Source organism: Colletotrichum gloeosporioides, assembly GCF_011800055.1.
Source record: "Colletotrichum gloeosporioides strain Lc1 chromosome Unknown consensus_37, whole genome shotgun sequence".
Classification (NCBI taxonomy): Eukaryota; Fungi; Ascomycota; class Sordariomycetes; order Glomerellales; family Glomerellaceae; genus Colletotrichum; species Colletotrichum gloeosporioides.
Window position 1 is genome coordinate 60,457 of NW_025544682.1, and position 22,650 is coordinate 83,106.

At 53.4% G+C, this 22,650-nt stretch overlaps 5 protein-coding genes across 5 annotated transcripts; 2 read left to right on the forward strand and 3 right to left on the reverse strand.

The window, feature by feature from the left end:
- Positions 1 to 7,029: 7,029 nt before the first annotated feature.
- Positions 7,030 to 10,828, reverse strand: GCG54_00004324 (Ubiquitin carboxyl-terminal hydrolase 2; the record flags this gene model as incomplete). Its single annotated transcript, XM_045404375.1, has 4 exons — positions 7,030 to 8,654; positions 8,706 to 9,108; positions 9,169 to 10,625; positions 10,717 to 10,828. The coding sequence occupies 4 exons, from the start codon at positions 10,826 to 10,828 to the stop codon at positions 7,030 to 7,032; spliced, it is 3,597 nt and encodes a 1,198-aa protein (XP_045265159.1).
- A 1,610-nt stretch (positions 10,829 to 12,438) lies between these two features.
- GCG54_00004325 (NADH-ubiquinone oxidoreductase 21.3 kDa subunit) lies at positions 12,439 to 13,232 on the forward strand (the record flags this gene model as incomplete). Its single annotated transcript, XM_045404376.1, has 4 exons — positions 12,439 to 12,619; positions 12,699 to 12,818; positions 12,890 to 13,087; positions 13,138 to 13,232. 4 exons carry the CDS (start codon positions 12,439 to 12,441, stop codon positions 13,230 to 13,232), a joined length of 594 nt encoding a protein of 197 aa, XP_045265160.1.
- Positions 13,233 to 15,846: 2,614 nt separating this feature from the next.
- On the reverse strand, positions 15,847 to 18,885 carry GCG54_00004326 (DNA mismatch repair protein msh-2; the record flags this gene model as incomplete). Its single annotated transcript, XM_045404377.1, has 4 exons — positions 15,847 to 18,462; positions 18,514 to 18,645; positions 18,698 to 18,740; positions 18,836 to 18,885. 4 exons carry the CDS (start codon positions 18,883 to 18,885, stop codon positions 15,847 to 15,849), a joined length of 2,841 nt encoding a protein of 946 aa, XP_045265161.1.
- Positions 18,886 to 19,403: 518 nt separating this feature from the next.
- Positions 19,404 to 21,356, forward strand: GCG54_00004327 (tRNA (guanine(9)-N1)-methyltransferase; the record flags this gene model as incomplete). Its single annotated transcript, XM_045404378.1, has 2 exons — positions 19,404 to 20,703; positions 20,953 to 21,356. 2 exons carry the CDS (start codon positions 19,404 to 19,406, stop codon positions 21,354 to 21,356), a joined length of 1,704 nt encoding a protein of 567 aa, XP_045265162.1.
- On the reverse strand, positions 20,829 to 22,557 carry GCG54_00004328 (DNA primase small subunit; the record flags this gene model as incomplete). The annotated part of the gene is made up of 4 exons (XM_045404379.1): positions 20,829 to 21,447; positions 21,502 to 21,948; positions 22,002 to 22,196; positions 22,247 to 22,557. 4 exons carry the CDS (start codon positions 22,555 to 22,557, stop codon positions 20,829 to 20,831), a joined length of 1,572 nt encoding a protein of 523 aa, XP_045265163.1.
- Positions 22,558 to 22,650: the final 93 nt, after the last annotated feature.

Below are 22,650 nucleotides of genomic sequence, written 5' to 3' on the forward strand. Positions count from 1 at the left end.
GCGGAGCTGGAAATGGCAAGATGAATGTCAAAACAAGGTCCTTGTCCGTCCTCGAGCAAGGATGGCAGACCAGCACCGATCAGCCAACCGTCGACCACCTCTTCTCGTTCTCGATGCCAACCAAGAACAGACAGGGCACGCGGCAATGTCCCGCCCGTTCCAAAGAGGTGTCTTGGCCATGCCCCGAAAGCTATGCCAAATGCGCCAAAACCACGCCGGTCTGCCTCAGTCGTGTACCTGCTGGCGGCCGGCCTGTTGCGGACGACACACAACGGCACCAGCGGAACCCGGCCGGCTCCTCGCCCAAATTCAAAAGCAGCTGATTCCAAAGGCAGTCTGGATCGTGTGCCTGCACGCAGATCATGGCACAGCTGCCTCCACTCATCTGCCCTAAACCTGGCAGCCTGCAGTGGCGCCCCTGCTCACCCTGACAGCTTTCCACAGACCCCGCCGAGTGTCAATCCTGCAGACATCACCCCACCATGCATTTTACGAGCGGAAGCTAGGACCCCAGCCCCGACATGACGGAGAGCTTGGAGCTTGGAGCCAGTCAAAGCTGGTGGCCTGAATCGAGATTCAGAAATCGTATTTTACGGAAGTTCTGCGAGTCTCCCTTTTCCCTCCCTCACCGTCGTTCCTATGCCTACGGCTCTTTCGTTCATTCCTTTCCTGGTGTCGGCGACAAGACCATCACAATCCCTGGAACAACCGTGGAGAATGAATGCAGAAAACCGCAATGCTCGGCAAGCCAGTCATTGTGTAAGACAACGCCAATAGAGGGGTATTGGCCTTGGCGAAACAGTGCAAAACGAGAGGAAGCTCTCCAGGCGAGGAGGACGCTGCGTTCGGCTTGCTGTCTGACCACGGTTGCCCGTTGAAGGATTGGGCGAGATTGGGGCCTCCCAACTAGGTCTTCTTGCCGCTCGAAACAGCTGCATGAGGGCAAGAGAGCGTACAGATCACAAATGAAAAAATACAAAGATGTAGGCTGCTTGGAAGGGGGTGCATCGTGCTAACACAAGCAACGGTCAGGATGTGGTCCGGTTGCATCACGCCGCAGGGCTGCTAGATAAGGGTCCACGAGGGACAATGAGAGCAACCACAACCAAAGAAGTCCTTCGACTACGGCAGATTTTTGGCTGCCATCTTCGAGGCCTCCTCATGGCATTGCTATACGACCCCCAATAGCACGGATGTGGATTTTGAACTGTCATCCGAATCATTCCACGCTCATTGCGCACTAAGCTGTCTGATCCCGTCGGCATATTCGTCCAAGCCAACGGCTGACACCATCCGGTCACCCGCAGATGTTGCGTTCACCGCATTCCGCATTCTCGGAGCATAAGAGCTTCCGGTTCGCTCGGGTCTGTCGGGCAAAAGACCTTCTCCAGAAGCCTTTCGGCGGTGGAGTTTCAGAATTCGATGTTCTGAGGAATGCATTCTGGGCAGCTGTGCCGCAAGCATTTCGCATGCGGGTCGCCAAGTACGGGCCCGAAGCGGCCAGGGGTTCCCAGAGCTCGTGGCGGGGTCGGCGGGGGATCAGCCGTCAGCAAGCGGGAGCTAACGATTCCAAGCCAGCGTTCAGGGGACTGGTGCTTCGCAGGTTGAACGCCTTCGCTCAGTTGTTCGGCCGAACTGGAGGCCACCGACAAGCAAGCAAGTTGTAACATACACTTGCCTGCCGAAACTGCGAAACAACCGAGCAATAGCCTCAAACGAATGGTAAGCGCGGGAAACCGCAGCAAATCGCGAACCTGAACTCTGCAGCGCTGAGCAATCCGGAGCTTTCGCTTCTTACCCCGCCAATGCCAACAACGGTGATCCTAGGCGACTGAAGCCTCTCGGTGTCAACCTTAGCATGGTCACTTCCACGGCTACATACTTACAGATAAACAAACTTCTATGGTTTGATCCCGAACTGACAGATCAATAGCTTCCCTCCATGCGAGATTGCTACCCCTGGAACCGTGTCCCACCATCCGCGTGCCTCATCCGCAAACTTCATCCGACAAACACCTGAGCCACACCTTCTCAAGCTTCGTGAACTATCACACTAAGGAACTATCAAACCCCATCCATTTATCCGGAGGCACAATGCCGCGTGACAAGCAGCGAGCACCCTCATGAGCCGTCCGAGCCATGGCCGTGCTCCAGTTAGATTGGTCCCAAAAGTCGTCGCACTCCCGCATCATGGTGGCCTGACGTCACGCCCCCGCCGATCAATGTTCTCCTCTACCGATCTCCAACTATTCGATGCTATCTGATGGACATATAAGCTTTCCCATGCCACTACCTCCTTCTTTCCAAACGACGGACGACAGAACTTTCTCCCGCCTTTGCCTCCTGCAGCTATCACATCAGCGATCATTATATAAAATCAGGTATGGCCCTCACGACGGGCGGTGAGAAGTGACAGCTCAGCGCTGATATGATATGATGTTGCCACAGACCCAAATACGAGATGGCATCCTACCCAAGTCACAAGCCTCAGACCCCGCAACCTCCCCCGCCCATCCCCATCAACGACGGGGACGACGACCAGGGTGGTGCGACGAGGGACTACTGAAGTACGAAGAATGAGAAATTGCACAATGAAGGGACACGTCTGTACAATATTTGGAAGGACTGCGGGAGATTCATGTCGCATATGGTGGGAACGCACACGTACAAGCGGTGTCTCGAGGGCGCGTCCCAAGCAGACTTGACATCAGCACCAAGGAGTTATGATTTATTTCGCTCAAATACATACCATTCAACCCAAACTGCTGTCTTTGGATATGACTTTTATTTCTCAACAGACAGCCAGCCTACTGAAGCTGAACCGATTTCCTCCGATGCCTTTCTGACTCGTCTCGTCTCGTCTCGTCGTGGGCCCCCCAAACCCCGCACATCCTACCGTCCCAGAAACCCGGACCGATATACGCCACCCCTTGGGATCAGACCATGACCTCGACCGGCTGAAATCCTGTGTGCTTGATGTGACGATCACTTGTAGCGTAGTTGTTTCTGCCCTGCGGCCGAACCCCCCGCAGTAGGATCTCGCAGGTGGACTAGTCTTCAGCGTCATACCATGGATGTAGAGTTGTTTCGATCTTGCAGTGGGATGCCAGCTGAATCTCGCAGGTGAGAGTCCGTTACTCGATCTTGCAGTCTAGCCTAGCACTCAACTTGATCTCGCAGGTGTGGTTAACCTGAATCTTGCACCGGAAAGGCGTGCCGAAGATGATGTTACTCAGCCACCCAGTGCTAAGTAAATCTTGGTGATCTAATACCTGGTGCCTGGGTTTGGGGGCTAGATCTGTGGGCGCACTTCGGCATTGAGGCCGGCAAGTAGTTCCGCGAGGGAGGGAGGGAGAGACGTTATTTTTGGAGTTAGTCTCGTGGTGTGATACCTCCTTGAGGTTGGGGGCGGTTTGGTTGTTACCAAGTCATCCGCGTCCTGGGGAATTTTCCGCGCTGGGGATCACGTTCATTCATAGTATGTTTTACGTTTACAGCTCTTTGTTACTCGCTACAATCGAAATACTCCATTCTGAAATAGCCTGGCCAGAGAAGCGAGAAGGGAGGGAAAAGGGTATAAAAGTCCTGCTTCAACATATCCATAAGTACTCTTCACCATCGATCGACCGTGTGTGAAGCTTCAATGTTGAAAGTATTGTTCATTCAATACTGAAACTCAGACTCTCGTGCTATGCTATACTTGTCGTATTCCGTGTGGACATGTTTTCCGTTGCCAGCGTTTACCGTCTTCACTCATCATCCCGTGATTATTTTACAAACGTATTCGTCGTCGGCATTCCAGCATGAGCGCCTGCTCCCACACAGCGGGGTCTTGGAGTGCGGGTGTATTTTCCATGCTCCCCCTATTAGTGGTTGTAGAAGACCTGATCTCCAATGACCGACAACTTTCGGATTTTGCTTCCGGCTGCTACGTTAGAAGTGTAGGGACGCTTTTTTGGTACATGCTGCAAGCTTGCTAGCGTCGGGGAGATCTACCTGAAGATTTAAATTGATCTCGAGGAAGAATTCGTGTAGTTGAGGAATGCGTGAGGTTTTCGGGGGCTTGCTTCAAATCATGGCGTTGTAATGTGCAGCTTGAAAGAGTTCATCATCGATGAAACTATTTTGATTTACTTTGATGATCGCATTTAATGATGTTAGTTAAATCTGCTTCAATCTTTGTATTGAATAAGTAATCAGCAGCAGGCTGCACGATTAGATACCACTTCTGCACGCCCCGAGCCAGACACTGGTATGTTCGCCGTTCTTCTCACCGGCCATGGTCCTCTTCATGTCCACGCATCGGATATCACCAGATCTCTAGATTTTGAAAGGACCAGTGTCTTGATCTGTGCCATGCGTTTTATATTACGAACATCTTAGCAAATGAAGCGGCCCAACGTTGCGATATTTGTCCCGCAATGTAGCAAAGTCATCGTATGAGTTCGAGACGTAGGCTGAAGTATAAGACAAGGTTTCTATGGACATTCTGTGCTCTTCTTCAAATTCAAGTCTCGGAAGTTCCCCATTCAACCCACGGGCAGTTTCACTACTGATGTTCATCTTGAGATACGCGATGCCTGTTATCACGAAATGCCGCTGCGGACCACATCAGGGACACAATCTCCGATGTTCGTAGCCTCTTGCATCCCATTACCTCTGATTTCCCAAACATCTGAGCCTTCAGGGCCATGAAACGGATTTCGTCAAGTACGTGTTGGTAAGAACGCCCTTCGTGAACACATCTCAGAGGCTTTCACAAGCAGAAATCTGGAAAAGTCAGACCAAGAAGCAATAAAGAGCAATGGCGCGGTTGGCATGAGAGATACCAAACGAAGAATACTACGGTGGCCCCTAGGCATTCTGCTTCCAGGCTCGAGTCGATGCGAAGAGTGAGTCGCTAGCCCATTGTGTTGTTTGCCATCATCTCCCGCGTTCTGCCTGTATTCGCCGATGCATCAGACACTGATGCCAAATTAGCCTGTCTCTGCTATCTTGCCCATCTCACACTGAATTTCCTAGGAAGTATTGCAGCTCGTTTCCAGGTTGACTTAAACACTAGTTGAGGAACTAGCTAGCTATATAGCGCAAGTACAACAAATTATAAGCCACCCGTTGTCCGAACGGTTGACGGACTGGCGTATAATATAAGAGCTTGTGGGAAATACTTAGTAGATTGTCTCCAGATCAGATGTGCGGCGTTCTCTCTTTGTTCTTACGCAAGCGACATGTCTTTTCCGGCTTTACTCTGCTGTACTATGTGTTCCACACGAGTGATTTTGAGGCACCGCGGCTGGGCGTTTTGGTCCGGAACTCAACCTTTGAAAGGCTGTTACCAGCATTCTCAACAGGGGAGAAATTCAAAGCCAAACCAGGAATAGGACGTTATCTCATGCTGCTCTGCAATCGAGTCGTGCAGCAAATCTCTGCCGCATTTGAATGTGACAGCGCTGCCTGTCACACACCATACACGTATGACAACTGAGTAGCAGACTGCCTATATGCCCTATCTCGCAGCTCTACCAGCGGAGGATTTGTGAATATTATAAGTTCCTTATAAAGACTTCTTCGCCAGCAAAAGAAGTGGTTCGAAAAAGACCGCTTTTTCAACGAAACCTGTCAAGGTACCTCAGATTAGCCATCAGGCTATACGCTGTCGGCCGCTCCATCTTGCATTAGCCTGGTGCTTAATTATAAACGAATACATCGCCTATTTGTAACATCTGTGCCCCTTACGACAACCCTCTCCCGCCCCGCCAGCAAAACCTCAAAACAAAAAGCGCCACGCCCTCTGAGGCTGAAAGGCTTGTCATAGCAGGCTAAGCTAAAAAGAAGTGCCCCCTCACGGGATTGAACCGTGGACCTTCTCATAGTTCGCCACGATACGAGTGAGACGCTCTACCACTGAGCCAAAGGGGCGCGTTGAAGATGCTGGTTGGACGGCAAATGCGTGAGACATCTCCACAGTGGCTGGCGACGGCGATGGTGTGGATATCAAAGTTGGCGCGGTAGATGGATGGGGGCTCAGGAACAAGCGGGGACGGAGCGGGGCTCTGGGGCTAGAAGCTCACAACGCTGCGAACGAAGCCAGGAGACGGAGACGACGGAGATTCGTCTATCGTCGTCTTCGTCTATCGTCATTATCCTCACTGTCACTTCTGTCGCTCTCTCTATAAGTACGGGTCATAGGGTCCACTGCCCGAATAGCCAACTAACACTGTCCAGCTAGCAAAACTCCATTCTCAACTTCTCCCAGGGCGTTTGGTGTTTGTCCTTGCATTTAGATACCCGCCTTGACGACCTCCAACTATCTGTCCCTTGCGGTGCCTCTTCATCAATCGGACAATTGTGAGAACCTCATCATCAGACGTTGGACACAACCGGACGAGCGTAAGCGCACAATGTGGTGATGCTGTCTAATCTCTGGGTATTGAGCTGCAAATGCTATGCTACGAATAGTAATCATGCTCCTACCAATTCTTTCGCCATCCATGCTTGGTGAAGTAAGCAAGACCACTAAAAACCCCAAATAACGTTTCAATCCATACCCAGTACTCTCGCTGTTCATGTACGTCATCGCTTTCTTCTGTTTCGAAGCGCCGGCGGGTGCTTCTCTTTTATCAATGCTCTAAAACTTCAAATCGTGACCTAGAGTCGGGATTTTCTTTTGACAATGACACGTGACTTTGAAGAAGTTGCCGCGTCCTCGTCTGTGCAGTCCGCTTGCCGACTTCTAGAGCGAGTGACGGACCGAGTAACTCGTCTCTTAGTCAAGGTGGAATCGCTGTAGGGCCTTTCGCGTTTGAGGGATGGCTTGTGAGATTCAGCATTGCGTGTACAACGACGCAAATGTTTACCCATCCGCTTACCTGTCTCATCGCCGTCCCTGTCCGTAGCTGACATCTCGGTCGTTGGCGTTTCCTGTCGTTGGGGTCCCCTGCCGTTGGGGTCCCTGTCACAGGCGGCGCCGGTCACAACACCATTATCCTCAGCTGCAACAGAGCTGTCCTCTGCAACACAGACGTCCCACTAGGCTCGACCGGTCTCTGAGGGCAGAGCATCTGCTTGGACATCAATCAGATCGATATCGCCATCTGCGTCCAAGCGCTTCGGAACTTTGACCAAGTCGAGCTTCTTGTCATCGACGTAGCACAGGTAGTATGGATCGCCGTTACTATTGAGAAGCTCCAGAACCTTCTCGGTGCTAGCGTTCTCTGTAACTGTACGATCGTTGTATTTGCGCCAGATATTGTCTTCGAAGTCGTGAATCCATACCCAGTAGTGCCCCGCATTCAGCTGGCCGCTGTGACATATGACCGCTTGCAAACGATATACCTGCTTTCGCGTTTGGAAAAGTGCATCATGTTCAGTCGAGCGCGCCTTCATTTCTTCTTCACGCATGCTCTTGATTTTCTGGCGAGCTTCCGCCAAAGCTCCAACAGGGGCGTCAACTTTCTCAAGCACTGAGTCTGGGGGTGAGGCGTAGGCTGGGAATACGAGTTCCTCGCCAGCAAAACTGAGCGATGTTGTAGGTTCGTCGGTCAAGACCGACTTTTCCTCTTCTGGCTTGTCGACGCGAACGAAGCCGTCGATGAACTTATCCATGAGCTCTGGGTCATCAGTAGAAGTCTTTGCGTTGCTGTTCAATTGGTCGAGACGCTCCTGGATGACCCATCCTTTTTGCTTGAGTTTGAGGGCCTCTGGGTCTTCAGCCGCATCCATGTGTTTGTCCAAGCAAAGCGTTTCGGATACTTGGACAGGGTTCATATTCTTCCGACCGTCGTTCTTCGTTCTCTGAATGAGTACATGCAAGATCGGCGGAAGCCTCTTGATGGAGGTGAATCGCATGATGTCATGTCCGTCGGTAGTAGCGACCCGCTGGACGTTGAAGTTCCGATCAAGGCCTTGTTCAATGGTACTAGGTCCTCCCTCCGCGGGGTACGCTGTTATCGCACGTTCCAAGATGGACTCTGCGGTGAACTTTTCTTGATTGGGCATCTTTGTGTGGTTGGCCAGTTCGACGTAGAACGTGTTCATGATTGGCTCCCACTGAATTTCGTTTGAGTCGGTCTCGGTAGGTTTGATTGCCGCTTGAAGACGGTTGATGATGCTACCCATGACTTCTTCGACGTCTTGCTGGTCGGTGCCAGAAGAACGCTTCTGGGTTTCGAGAGCCTTGAGAACTCTTTCCTCGACCGAAGGTGCTGGTGCATCAACCATCTGCACATCCTTTTCATCCGAATCGCTTGTAGGTACAGGGTGCTCAGAGATGAATTTAACGTCCATGTTGTCCTCATGTACGGCATTCTTATCTTGGTCGGCGTCCAGACTAACCAGCGTCTGTGAGCTCACACTGCTTGCAGAGCCTGAGACAGGGTCAACGGTGATATTGACCATGTTTGCGTCTGGTAAGGGCCCGACGTGTTCCACGCTCTTTGCGGGAGGTACTGGAGCAGGACGTGCCGGGAGTGGCGGGGGCAAAGGGAACTGTGCGCCCATAACCTCTTGCGTCTTCGGACCCTCCTCCGCGTTCGACTGCTTCTTGATCTCAATCGTAGGTAGGAGCACTGCGTTGGCAAGACGTTGCGACGGACGGATAGCTGTTTCTTTGGTTTTGTCGAGATCCTCCAACAGCTTGCTAAGTTCTTCGACGACTGAGGAAAGTCAGCATGGAACTCGGGGATAACCGTTAGCTGGTAACTCACATATTCTTGCAATTACCGCTTCAGCCTGCTCGACCGGGAGTTTGTTTCCTCCGATCCGTCTCATCGTGACCTCGGACTCGTCTTGACCAAGCTGGTAGTCTGCGTATTGAGCAAGCAGCGTCCTGAGAGGCACAACCGTTCTCAGGTATTGTAAAATACTGTTGAGATAGCATGTGTTACCAATGTTTTCAAGCCCAGCAGGCAGGTCAAGACGAGGCTTGGTGTTCTCTTCAGAGGCTGTGGCCAACCCAGAGGTCGAGTTAATTTTCGCCGAGCTTCCCGCATCACTTCTCCAGCTAAGAACTGTCTGGTGCAGCATGTCACTCTTTCTATCATTGGCAATGGCCTCCAAAGCGTTCAGCGCCTGGTCGATGACGGGTTTGTTCCCGGCATTATTGGTGACCTAAAAAAAAAATACATTAGTCACAGTAGTACGGCGGGGCCCTCATATCGTTCAACAAACCTTAACCTCACTCATGGCGCGAATACTGTCATCCGGCCATTCCTTTTCTGTCTCGAGAATTCGATAAGCTGTGGAAATGTCCATCGGCCCAGTGAGTTGGAGGAGAATCCTGTCGCTGGACCTATGGCGCCCGATGACTTGCATCATCTCTCGCGCGAAATCGGCTTGGGAGGGAGAATGCTCAATCTTCCTATTGTATGCAGAAATAACCTCATCATCAGACGCAGTGTACTGCAGGCTGAAAAACGAGTATGCCTGTTGCTGGAGCTCGTCCACTGCTCCATGATTTTCACTAGGCATCCTCTCCACCAGCGTGAGCTCCTGCACTGAGTTTATTTGAAAATCATCGTCAGCATGTTCCTGGGCAATGTCGCGAAGTGCCGCCACATAGTCTGCTCGACGTTGCTCGCACAAGACAGACTGCCGTTTGTAGGCGTAGAAGATGAGGGCCCTGTCGAAGTCTGGCAACACGCCGAGTATTCGATGAGCCTTGAGAGCTGTCGAAGTGGTTTTGTTCCGTGGATAGTCCAAGCATTGCAATTCCTTTGCAAGACGGTTTCCAGCAGCTGCTCGTGATTCACCTGTTCTTCCGCTGCGAACGATTAGGCTCTCTGTTTCAGCCTGCATGTCCTCGATGAACGCCCGAAGAGTGCTAATCTTTGTTGGTGTGCCAGGCGTACCAGGCTCCAACTTCGGTGGGATAAAGTAAGGCTCCGGGACCTCATCCTTTTCGAGTGTCTCCTCGGAAAACTGAATCGCCCTGAATATAACATAACATTCTTCCCCGAACACGACGTGAAACCGCTTGTTACGTTGCGAAATGTTGCGGGGATTCGGTTTGTCTAGCAAATCTCGCAGATATGTGTTGAGAGTGGAGGGCGCGCTGGTACACCAGTCGTCCCTGGCGTCTGCGAAGCGGTCTGGGGACTCCTTCCGAGCATTTGCCAAGTTGTCGAGAATTCGTTGCTGGTCGGTCAGGAGCTGAACCCATTCCCGCTTCAGACGAGGACGCGATATCTCGGCTGTAACCTGGAATGTGCAACGAGGGGCCGAGCACGCAAAGTGCTCTACGGCGATGAGAGATTCTTTGATCAAAGGGTGGTACTCGGATGTGTAATCCTGGTGCTGAGATGACTGTCGGACATTGACCAAATGATGCAGGTAAAAGTCCGTCTCTTCTGGAGGAAAGTGGAGGGGTGCGGGCTGGCAGAGTTGAACCAGTTGGTCAGGGTCCCAAGCTCTCCTGATGAGGAAATGGAAGTCGCATGTAGTGCAGACGCAGGAGAGAACACCAGGATTCGCGGCGTCGGCGGTACTCTGGTTGCCAACAAGCACGAGTGTGTGGGATGCACCCTTGCGGCTGCAGCGGGCGTTCGGATCCCATTGGATATTAGTGAATGAACCGACGTCGAGTTCAGAGTTGAGAAGGTCATGAACCCATCTGGGGGCGAGACGGCCTGCCGGGCGGTTAGTCCAACTGAAGCCTATCCAATTTCTCGGATGTCATAGAGAACACCGACAACCCGAGAAGCGCACGAACAGACATACCCGACTTGCCGACCATGTCCTCCTTGACCTGTGGCGCGCGGCCCTCCCAGTGCTGCGTCATGGGCGGCGAATCTGGGGGAGACATGATGGCGTAGCTGTCTGTCGCGACCATATTGCCGTCAGGACAGCACCCAGCGTCTTCGTAACTCTGTTGTAGTGACCTAATCCTGTTGTTCGTAACGATGGTCTCGGTCGTGTCGGATTTTCTTGGAGATGGGCTCGCCTTGATCGGTTCGTTCGTTGGTGGAGGAGGGGTTGATCACAGCGGGTCACTACGCATCAGGTGAGGTCAGTACGCAGAAACAGCAAGCGACCTTTGGCAGGCGCGCGATGCGAGAGTGAGGAAACATACATGACTCAACAGTGCCCTGTTCTATTGATATGTGTCGTGTTGTCGTGTGTGGTGACAGGTCGTCATTGGCTAGGTACAAGCGATTGTCCGTTTGCTGTCGAGAAGCGGGCGACAGCAGCGGCGACACAACGGTGGACGCTGCTTTCTAGGGCACCGCAAGGGACAGGCAGATGGAGGTCGTCAAGGCGGGTATCTAAATGCAAGGACAAACACCATATGCCCTGGGAGAAGTTGAAAATGTCGAAAGCTGTCCCATCGGCACCATTACGACAGCTTTCATGCACTGCGTCAAGGACAGGGAATGGCAGGCCTTACGCTATGCGCCAGCTTCTAGAAGGTGGCACCTTCCTCCAATGACCTGGTGAGGCAAAGGTGGGCAGTGGCGGGGGACCGAGACGTGGACAGGCTGACGCAGTGCAGCTGGCAGCCTCGCACAGCACTGGACGGCACCGGGGCAGTTTTAGGGCGGCCCGTGGGTACATTAGCGCTAAAGCTCGGCATCTGTTATCGCTATCTGATTAAGGTAGGGCCGACCTTGTTCCCCTCTGGCCCTGGCCACCTATTTTTCCTGTGCTAGAGCGACTACATACTCTTCCTGTGTGCTCGCTACTATCGTTGGCTCTCGTTGCTGCTATCGTTGCTAGTGTCGTTGCTATTATCGCTGTCTATCGTCGTCGTCGTCTATCGCTGTCGTCTATCGCTGTCGTCTATCGCTGTCGTCTATCGTCGTTGTCAATCGTCGTCGTCCTTATCAAAGTCACCTAGTACGCAGGAAATATAGTCGCCCGGACACAGGAACACTAGGCGATCTCCTCCCCCTGACTTGGTGGGGGAGGATCTTTAAGGTGCACTGCGATGTTCCGTGTGGTTAAGAATCACATGGAATGCAAGGATGTAGTATCAGAGGGGACCGACAGTCGAGAAGGTGAGCAGGTGATGCGACACGTGACAACATTTTGTTTCCTCTGACCGAGCGCCCAGCTTAGTCACCCAAACCCGAGATGAGCCAATGAACAGAGCTATTGAGTCTTTGGAACAAGACAGCTGCATTGCCTGCCAAATGCTTATACACATTGCTAAAGGATGAGAACTAGCGAGTATAAGTACTTGGGATGTAAACGGGAGCAATTGATGCATTGCGCCTCCTGTCGAATTTCACCGAGATTGGCTGTTCTCTATTTGCTCTTGTAGTTGACCATTCCCTGCTATATGATTGGTTCCTCACCGTTCCAGACCACGTGACTGTCCCGCCGGAAGCTCCACATCGTCCGTGGAGCTTCAACCCGACCTCAAACTTCCGCAACATCCCTCACCAATACTTCGCTTCCTCCAATTGAACCTCTGGCCCGCGGAGTGCCCCCGAATCCACCATGGCCGGCGACCACGACGACACGTACCATCCCAAGGATGCCATCAAGACCGCCATCAAGTCCAGCGTCGCTCTTGGCGGTGCCGGTTTCTTTTTGGCCGCCATCACCAACGCCCTTCAGAAGCAGAATGTCGGCGCCATGTCCGTCTTCACCCGCAGCGGAGGCATCATTGCCGTCATGAGTACGTCTCACGAACATACGAGTGTTTGAAGAGGATTTCAATTGGAAACGTGTGTGGGCTGACGTACACACTCGAACAGCTCTCGGCGGCGGCGCGTACGGCTTCACCCAGACTGCCATGGCCAACCTGAGGGAAAAGGACGATGCGTGGAACAGTGCAACCGCCGGTTTCTTCGCCGGTTCTATCCTTGGATTGACGAGTACGGACACCTCCCCCAGGCGATGAACGCTACATTTGGATTATGGTAGTCATACTTACGCTGCACTACAGCCAAGAGAATGCCCCTCGTGCTCGGCCTCGGCGCCGGCTTCGCCGCCTGGCAGGGAGTCTTCGCCCTCACCGGAGGACGTCTCTGGATCAACCGGGCCGACAGACCAGACGAGGAGGAGTTCGACAGCAAGATGGCCATGCGCGCGGCTAGGCGACGCCCGATCGAGGAGACGATTGCAGAGATTGGCGAGGGCAGAGGTGCGCAACCCCACACCCCGTCCATCCGCCCGGAGGCTGACACGATACAGGAATCCGCCCACCCGGCTACGAGGAGCGCAGACGCGAAAGGCTCAAGGAGAAGTACGGAGTCGAGATCAACCCCGTTAAGGCGACAGTCGAGTAAAGAAGAAAAAAAAACCTACCCCACCATTACCATCACCACAACGAAACCACCAAACCTGCCAAAGCGAGGCATGCTCTTTTTTCTTCCCCGTTTGTACATACACAGGCCCGCGAGAGAAAACTGTGGGCACGAGAAGAGGAGTCTCATCGGCTAGAGGAATGGAAACTGTATTATTTGTTCCAATGCTCTCTCTGAGCTTTTCGCTGCGCGTAGCCCTCTCCGCGTGATGTGTGCTTGTCTCTAACGACGCACCCGCCCGATTGCGTCACAACAAATGGTATGTTACTAACAGCACTGCTTTTGCCGCTCCCTCGTATGATGATACTCTAGCTTCAGAGGCTGTTTATGAATTTTTCATGATTCGAAACATCACCGTTCTATCATTTGTCTGATTTACATCATGCTTACCTGATTCATTCGCTCTTTACGTCTTCTAGCGGTTGCTAACTACGCCAAGCCAGGTCCTCCGCGAAGCCGTACGCCATGGTGTCCACGCAGATACTTGTCTCCCATCACGATGTAAGCCTCCCCCACAACACTACTGCTTCCCTTCTCTCCATGATGATACAATAGCTTCAGAGGCTGTTTATGATCAAATATGATTCGACCCATCACCGTTCTATCATTTATCTGATTTGGATTTCTCGCCCCGGCAATGACTGCAACTCTTTGCCCTTATCTGTAGCTAACAGCATGGCCCAGGCCTTTTCCAACCGGACAATCGTAGTCCCCCGGCAAGCTCTGTCGATATCACCGTAATGTAAGCCAGCTTTCGTCTTCCATATTGCTCCCTTCCATGATGATACATTAGCTTCAGAGGCTGTTTATGAAAATCTTTCATGATTCGACCTTTCACCGTTCTATCATTTGTCTGATCCCAATCACAAACCACACTCCTTCTCTGCCAACTTGGCTTGGTACATTTGCTGACTGTTGGTTCCCAGACTCTCAAGTTGACATATGTTTCAACACCCGCGTCGTCCAATATGCGCAGCCTCGACATCGACGGTACGTAGTTCCTCTTCAACACCGTGCCACACCGCCCACCCTCAACATGATGAATCCTAGCTTTCAGAGGCTGTTTATGAAATCTTTTCATGATTCGACCCATCACCGTTCTATCACTTTTCTGACCTTATCCCCTCTTCAAAACGCGTGACATATCACCCCGTGAGAAGCAGTAACTGACCACCCAACAGACCTTTGATCTCCTCACCGACCACGTCCCCGTGTGATCCTTATCCCAGTAGATGTAAGTTTCCTTATGCCTATTAGGCGTCTTTACTCTCCTCCATTTCATGATGATACTCAGCTTCAGAGGCTGTTTATGAACCCCATGATTCAAACATCACCGTTCTATCTTTTTGTCTGACACTTACCCCTTGCACACTATCGTCACATATCCTTTCGAGTGCCGTCAGCAGCTAACCGTGTTGCTCAGGTCTCTCCCGTATTCAGGCAATGCTCGTCGCGTCGCACGTATAGCGTATTCTAGTTGTACTCGTAAGTCAAGTCCACGATCTCCTCCCTACCGCTCCTTTATGATGAGACTCAGCTTCAGAGGCTGTTTATGATTACATCAACATGATTCGAATCATCACCGTTCTATCACTTTCTGATACCCTACAAATACCCCAAGTTACTTGCACAATGGACTTGTTTGTCATCACGCGACTGACTTCTGAACCAAGACTTCTTCACCCCTGATAGCCGCCGAATGTCTCGTCTCGTTCACTGCTCCAACATGTGTGGCAGGCGAGGATCGTTGCTCCTCCTCATTACGGTACGTTCTTTCCATTCGGTTTCGCCCCCGTTCTTCATGATGATACTCAGCTTCAGAGGCTGTTTATGACTACATATGATTCGACCAATCACCGTTCTATCTTTACATCTGACACCATTCCTCTCCTTCCCATTCTCACACCTGACATATTTGTCACACCTCAGTTCACTGACACCCTACTTCTGAACCCAGATGCGCCTCTCCTGACTGAATAAAATCGACAAGAAAAAAGAAAAGCAAAAACAGTGTTAAGAAAAAACGCCCTTGTGCTGCCGCGGATCAGGGTCGAACTAAGCGCGCCTGGAGGGATACCAGAGCTCCCCTGGCGAACCAGGTATTATGTTGTGCTGGTGCTTTTATCACTCAGCCATCCGGGAGGATGGCCGTGTCGTATGTGTCCTGGTTGATGACCGATGCCTTCGATGGAGCCTAAGTACCTTTGTCTGCTGCCTGGAGGATGTTTACTGCGGAACGGGACAGAACGGGAAGGAGCCAAGGAGTTGGTCCTGCCTTATTGGGAGGGTTCGGTGAGCTATGAAAGCTTCCCGGGTTCAGCTGCAATCAAGGGACCTGAGCTGGGTCAACAGCTTTGTAAGGCACCTGGGCCATCACGAAGTAGCTTTCTAGACGAGCCTTACACAATCCAAAGGTGCTTGGAACGACACTTGGTTGTACCTTACATCTTCTCAGTGCATTTTGTCTACGCTTTATCTTACGTAACTATCCCATAGGCCATAAACCAGCCAGTATCATTACACTTTCCATAATTCCCCCGAACGCCGAGCAAACCAAAGCAAAATCATGTCCGCCTCATTGTTCTGGATTCAACCTTTACAACGTCTTGACAGACTGGAAGAAGGGGTTCGCAAGCAGCTTCTCGTCCGCCATAACCAAACCCTTCAGCTTGGACACCATCTCCTCCTTGCTCATCGAGCCTGCGGCAACCTCCTCCTTCCACTTGAGCAGGATCTCCTTGAGCATCGCGCTGCCCTCCTCCATGTCCGTCTTGCTGTACTTCAGCCCGAGGTCCTCGTGCTTCGAGGTGAAGTCCTCGAGCTCGTCGGCCTTGCGCTTCGCCATGCGCACGACCTTGTCGGGGAAGCGGACCAGCTCAGCGACGTGGATACCGAAGCTCTGATCGCAGACGCCGTCTTCCACCTTGTACAGGAGCGTGACCTCACGTTTGGTGTTCTCGCCGCCCTCAGTGCCGCCGCTGATGTGTGCTGCGACGTGAAGGTTGTGGACTTGTGGGTGCTCGTCGGCCAGCGCTGTTAGCTCGTGGAAATGCGTCGCGAACATGGCGAAGCATCCAATCTCCTTAACAATGTGCTCTGAAATGGCCCAGGCGAGGCCGAAGCCGTCGTATGTCGATGTACCACGTCCCAACTCATCAATGATGATGAGAGACTCAGCCGTTGCTGACTTGAGAATGTTTGCCGTCTCCAACATCTCAGCCATGAAAGTCGAGACACCCTTCAGCTGTGAATCGCTGGCACCCACACGCGCCAGGATGGAGTCGAAGATCGTCAGCTCAGCTTCAGCGCATGGCACGAAGCACCCAATCTGCGCCATAAGGGCAATAACGCCGATCTGCCGGATATAGGTCGACTTTCCGCCCATGTTAGGACCAGTGATGATAAGGAAGGAGGACTTGTCTCTGGTTAATGAGACGTCGTTGGTGATGAATTGGACATCGTCCTGCATCTCCAGGCAGGGGTGACGGGCTTCCTTGAGGATGGTCTGACCCTGTCCACGGGCATGGATCGTGGGACGGACGTACTCGGATGGGGCGTGAACGGAGCAGTGTGCAAAAGAGACAATCACATCAAGATTGGCAAGCACGCCGGCAAGCTTCTCCAGAACAGGACAGTAAGACGCCGCAACACCCACAACCTCGTTCACGAGACTGCTCTGGGTGCGGTTGTAGTTTTGGGAAAGCTGATCGAACTCGCGGCGGAGGCTTTGGAGGGTTTTGGTGGTGAAGTAGACTCCGTTCTTCTGGGTTGAGCATTCCTGGTAACCGGACTTGTTGCGGATCGCTCCGGCTTCTTGTCTGGTAAGACGCATGCAATAGCCGTGGACTTTGTGGTTCTCGAGGAAGATCTTCTTGCCGACCTCTTGCTTCAGGTCGCGGGCTGAGTCGGAGAACTCCTGGTCAATATCGCGCTTCAACTTATCGAGCTTCTTTCTGATAATGCGAAGGCTGTCGTCAAACTCGGGCTTGATGATGTACTCGTGGTTGTCCAACGCGTCCAAGTCAACCGTTGTCTCAACCATCTCTGCAAGCTTCACGAGACTATCGGAGAGCTCGCGAAGAGGGATTGTGTAGGCTTCGTCGAGAGGGTCCTTGTACTGCTCGTCCATAACGCCCTCGAAAGTGCCCAGGAAACCAGGGAGGCGAATGACAACCTGGTATGCGCGGACCACGTCCTCGAGGTTCGCCTTGCCTCTCTGGAAACGCTTGGCCAGGCGGTACAGATCGGGAACGGAACGAAGGTGCTCCTCTTGCATGGTCTGTCTCAGCTCCGTGTCGTTCACAAAGGCCTCGACCAGTTGTTGGCGCTTGGTAATCTCCTCCCTGCTCATGAGCGGCTGCTTCAGCCACTGAGACAGCAGTCTGCTACCGACAGGAGTCTTGCAGTGGTTCAACAAGCCGTACAAGCTCATCGTCTTAGCACCATCACGGGCACCGGGCATCAGGTTCAGAGCCTTCAAAGCCGCCGCATCCAGCTTCATATACTGGGAGAGGTCATGCTGGTAAAGCTGGTACTGCCCAAAGTTGGAAGGGTCATGGAGCACGCCGAGGTACTTGATAAGTGCCGCGGCGGAGCCCATCGCCAGCTTGAGGTCGGTCTGAGGGAGCAGGGTAGTAGCCCGCTCGTCCTTGAGAAGACGCGCCAAGTCCTGCTCAATATCCTTGGTGCCGAACTCGCCGCCGGATCGCTCTGAGATGGCAACGCCGCAGTTGACGATGATTTGCTTGAGCTTCGTCAGATCCGGGTCCTTGGCCTTGTCGGCCTTGTCTGTCTGGATCAGGCACTCCCTGACACCGAGCTGGATGAGGAGAGCCTCGAAGTTGGAAAACAGGTCGTTGTCGAGGAACTCGCTAACGCCCAGCTCTCGCACACTCGCGTCTGCAAAACAGACACCCACGCTCCTTGCCTCAGATGCTTTCGTAGAGATCTTGACGGCTAGAATCATGGGTGCGTTCTCGATCTGTCCGCCCAAGTCCTCCTCGACGTCCTGCAGGTTGCCAGGCGACGCCTGTTTGACGACCTTCCAGTTCATGCGGCCGCCGGTGCTCTCCCATATCTCTATCCTCTTTCCAAGCTTGAAAAGAGCTTCTCGAAGAAATTGTCGGAATACCGTGACCGTCATTGTCACGGAGGCAAGTCCGGTCTTGTCATCTCGGCCGAGTGTCCTCACGACGGACGTGGTCTTGTATACCTGCACAAAGTCAGTACTGCAGGCGGTTTGCTACGGTAAGGTCCAACATACTGCGCGGGCAATGAAGTTGGCATCTTCGCCGTGTGCGGTGTACCAATCACCTCTGTCGAAAATGCGGACGGTGTCTTCGTGGACGGTTGAGAGGGACTTGAAGAAGTGGATGAAGCCGTGCTCGTCGTCGACCTGGTGACGTATTAGCCAATTGACATGGTAATCGTGCATTTGTAGTACAAACCTTCAATTCAGGCCTGGAAGACATGTTGGGATATGGTAGAATGCTCAAAAAAGACAAGTGAGAAGGAGAAGAACGTTATGGGTGAAATGAGTGTAACCAGCGAGTATCACCCTCCCGAGTGCAGCTTGCTTTAGGTACCTTACGCGGGTGTTAAAGTGGTTTCCCGGGAGCGCGTCTTCGATTGCCATTTCGCGTCGCGACCGCGCTAGTCCTCCTTTGGCGGATCCTATCTGACCGCCTTCACTTTTCTGCCACAGCTGGAAATCCTGAGCGGCAGTCTAGGCCCATTCTGGTTAAGCGTGAAAGCTCTCTACTGGTGCTGATTTTGAGATTCTAGAATTGTTCATTGACTATTCCCAGTCATAGCAGGTTCAATACCTCCGCACCTGTGACTCAATTCCAGCTCGAACACATTTCATCGTCTTCAATTTGTTCCTACTACAATCCATATCGCACAAGCAGCATCAAAAGGCCACCAGCGTGCATGCTCTCCAGAACGCTGCACCTAAGAGCACGAACTCAGTGTCTCCGTGCAGCAGCGTCGTCCGCCCCGCCATTCCCCACAAACGGCTTAGCGTCTCTCTCCAAAGGTGCAGCTGCGCATCGGCTCCAGGTCAACCATCGCAAACCATCGCCGAAATTTCCAAAAAGTCCCCCACTTCGCACCCCAAACTTTGCACCCGTCACCAGCCTCACAACCACAAGGATGGCTTCCACGGCTGCAGGCCCTGTCGCCCAGCCGGCCGTAGACCTCGAGATGACCGACAGCAACCAAGAAACCACATCCGCCGTCCCTACGATCGCCAATGGCGACAACGGTGCTGCAGCGTCAAGTAGCGGGGCACCCGAATCCGAAGCTCAACCCGCCTCCAAAACCGCCGCTGAGAACGACGACGCCTCCCCCGCCGTCGCTGAAGAAGAACCCAAGCTCTCCAAGAATCAACTCCGCAAACTGAAACGCAAACAAGCCTTCGAGGAGGGCCGCGAGGACCGTAAGCGCAAGCGCAAAGAAAAGCGCCACGACCGCCAGGCCGCCCGCCGCGACCAGATCGCCGCCATCGTCGCGGACGCCGAGGCCAAGGGGCTCGACCCCTCGCAGATCGTCATTCCCCCGAAGCGCAAGACCCCCAAGGTCCCCGCCGTCCAGACACCGGTCACCCTGATCCTCGACTGCGACTTTGAGAGCTACATGCTCGACAAGGAGCTCGTCAGCCTCGCGAGCCAGATCACGCGCTGCTACTCCGACAACCGCCAGGCGCGCTACCGCGTGCACCTGTACGTCAGCTCGTACGGCGGCAAGCTCAAGGAGCGGTTCGACACGACCCTGGGCGGGCAGCACAACGGCTGGAAGGGGGTGAAGCTCGTCGAGAGCAACTTCGTGGAGGCGGCGAAGGATGCGGATGAGTTGATGGCGGGTCAGAAGGGTGGGGAGGTGATTGAGGTGCTCAAGGGCGAGGGCAAGGAGAAGCCTGCTGTTATGAGGGATGTGGACGACAATGCGCCGACCCCCGACCACGAGCCGGAACCGGTGGACGAGTTGAAGAACATCGTCTACCTCTCTGCCGACTCCCCGAACACGATCGATCGCCTTGAACCTGGTGTCAGCTACGTTATCGGCGGACTAGTGGACCGTAACCGTGAGAAGGGCCTGTGCCACCGTCGCGCGAGGGAGTTGGGTATCCGAACAGCAAAGCTGCCTATTGGGGAGTACATGAACATCTCCAGCAGAAGGGTGCTTGCTACAAACCATGTGGTGGAGATCATGCTCAAGTGGCTGGAGACGGGCGATTGGGCTGAGGCGTTCTTGAGCGTCATACCCAAGCGCAAGGAGGCGCATCTCAAAGGCGAGGGAGGCAGCACGAGCGGGACACCGACGGCAGAGGTCGAGGACAGCAGGTTCGAGGAAGAAGATGACGAAGACGTGGATGAGCAGCAGACCATCACAGAGAATGTTGCTGTACCCGAGCCAGCAGAGGCAAAGGGCGAGGAGGCCAAGACGGCCGAGAGTGCATCATAGCCTGCATTTGACAGGTGATAATTAGATCCAATAATACCCCAGTTGCTGTGCCAAGACAAGAACACCGACCCCGGTACCGAGTTGTCCATCATACAAGTCATGTCGAATTTGCGCTCAGAATTCCATCGAGTCGTCTTCCCTCTCCCTCTTGATTTTGCTGTCCCTCTCGTCCTTCATCAACCCAATCACAAAGGACCGGAATTGTTCCACGTACGGCTTCAAGCTCGTCTTCTCCCAGTCCTGCACGCTCTTTTGCGCCCCGTCGCCCTCCTCCTCGCCCTTCCACGCATCGATCTCCGCCAACAAGCCCTGCACCGTTGGCACACTAAGGGGGTCGAAATCCTCGAGGTTCTTCGTGTCGATGGGTACACACACCCTGCCGGTGCCGGGGTGCACGACGAACGGCGACTTGAGCAAATGGTTCAGCTTTTTGCTCACCTCGATATCGAGGCGTGGATACGTGTACTCGAGGAGAATGTCCTGCTTTGCGTCCAGAAGCCCCCTCGCGTCAAACTTCTTGCCAGCGCTCGTCTTAGCGACGGCGTCGATGTCGGCCCACTTGTTGATGGAAGACCGGCCGGGGGAGGCGTCCCATTTCTTGCGGAGGTTGTCGATGAGCGTCTTGTCCGGAAGGAGCTGTAGCAGGCGCTCTGCGCGTTCGTTAGACGACCAGGGGTCCTGGTTTTCGAGGACGTCTTCTTGGAAGTGTGGCATGAGAGTGTCCAAGCTTCGTCTGCAGCACCAGGTTAGTGCGTCGCCTTGGGAGTAAAGGGTGAGGAATGCTTACTGGACATGGGGGTGTAATGGCCGCCACAGGTTGACCTTCTTTCCACTCTGCGCACCACCTTTGATGACCTCGAGGTACCCCGCGATCGACCGCCTCATCTGGTCACCCATCGTTCTCGCCTTCTTGTCGCAAACCCACGCGTGAGCACCTCTTCGTCCCGAGTAAACCCACATGATGTGCTTGAAACCAAAGTCGTCCCGCAGAGCAACGTCAACCACCTTGATCGCCATGGTTATGAACTGCCAGCACTTGATGCAAATGTTGGCCTTGTCGCAGCACGTTCTGATGTCGTCGTAATCCGTCAAATCGATATCAAAGCAGAGCTCCTTGGCGAGGGGCTTAAAGGCGCTGGCGTTGCGGAGGGTCTTGCGGTCGCGAGGGTTGGTGCTGTAAACGGGGCCGATTTCGAAACGGGAGGGCATGAGGCGGAGGACGTCTTTGCGCAGGCTGCAGCACGTTAGGATAGATTCTTCAGCATTGCGAGTCAAGTCCACGCTTACAGGTCATGTGTCGCAAAAGATTGGTATCGTAGATATGCGTCGTTCTGCAGTGTGAAGGCGAACTCTCTGTGGCCAAAGTCGTTCGTCGGAGAGGGGCTGTGGTTGAGCCACTGGAAGAGGTATCGCCAGGGGAACAAGCGCTGGTAGAAACTGCGCATGATTTCGGGGTCGGAAGCCTTCATGTGTGCGATATCTCTGCCTCGCGCGTCAGCATGAAGCCAAGAAGATTTGACTGCAGAACTCACGTTGGAGAGGGAGGCGTGAGGATCTCGGGAGAACTCTCGGGAGTTTCTTGGGGTTTTGAGCTGGGAAACTCGTCGTCTGAGTCCGCGTCATCGAACAGATCCTCCAACTTGATGTCCTTCTTTTGCTCGGTAGCAGAGGGCTCGGGGGCAGAGGCTTCAGGAGCAGCAGCCTCGGGGGCAGCAACCGCGGGCGCATCAGCCTCAGCCATAGCAACGTCGCCGTCGGCGTTGGGCGGGACAGGAGAGTTGGCCATCGTCTCGTCGGGAACCGCGGTGGGAGAATTGGCTTCTGGCGATACAGAATGAGGCATATCTGGGTTTGGAGTTGTGTGTTTGTGTGTCTGGCGACTTGCTCGAAAGCGCAACCGTCAATCGTCGCCGGTGGTGGGTTGCCGGGATGTCTT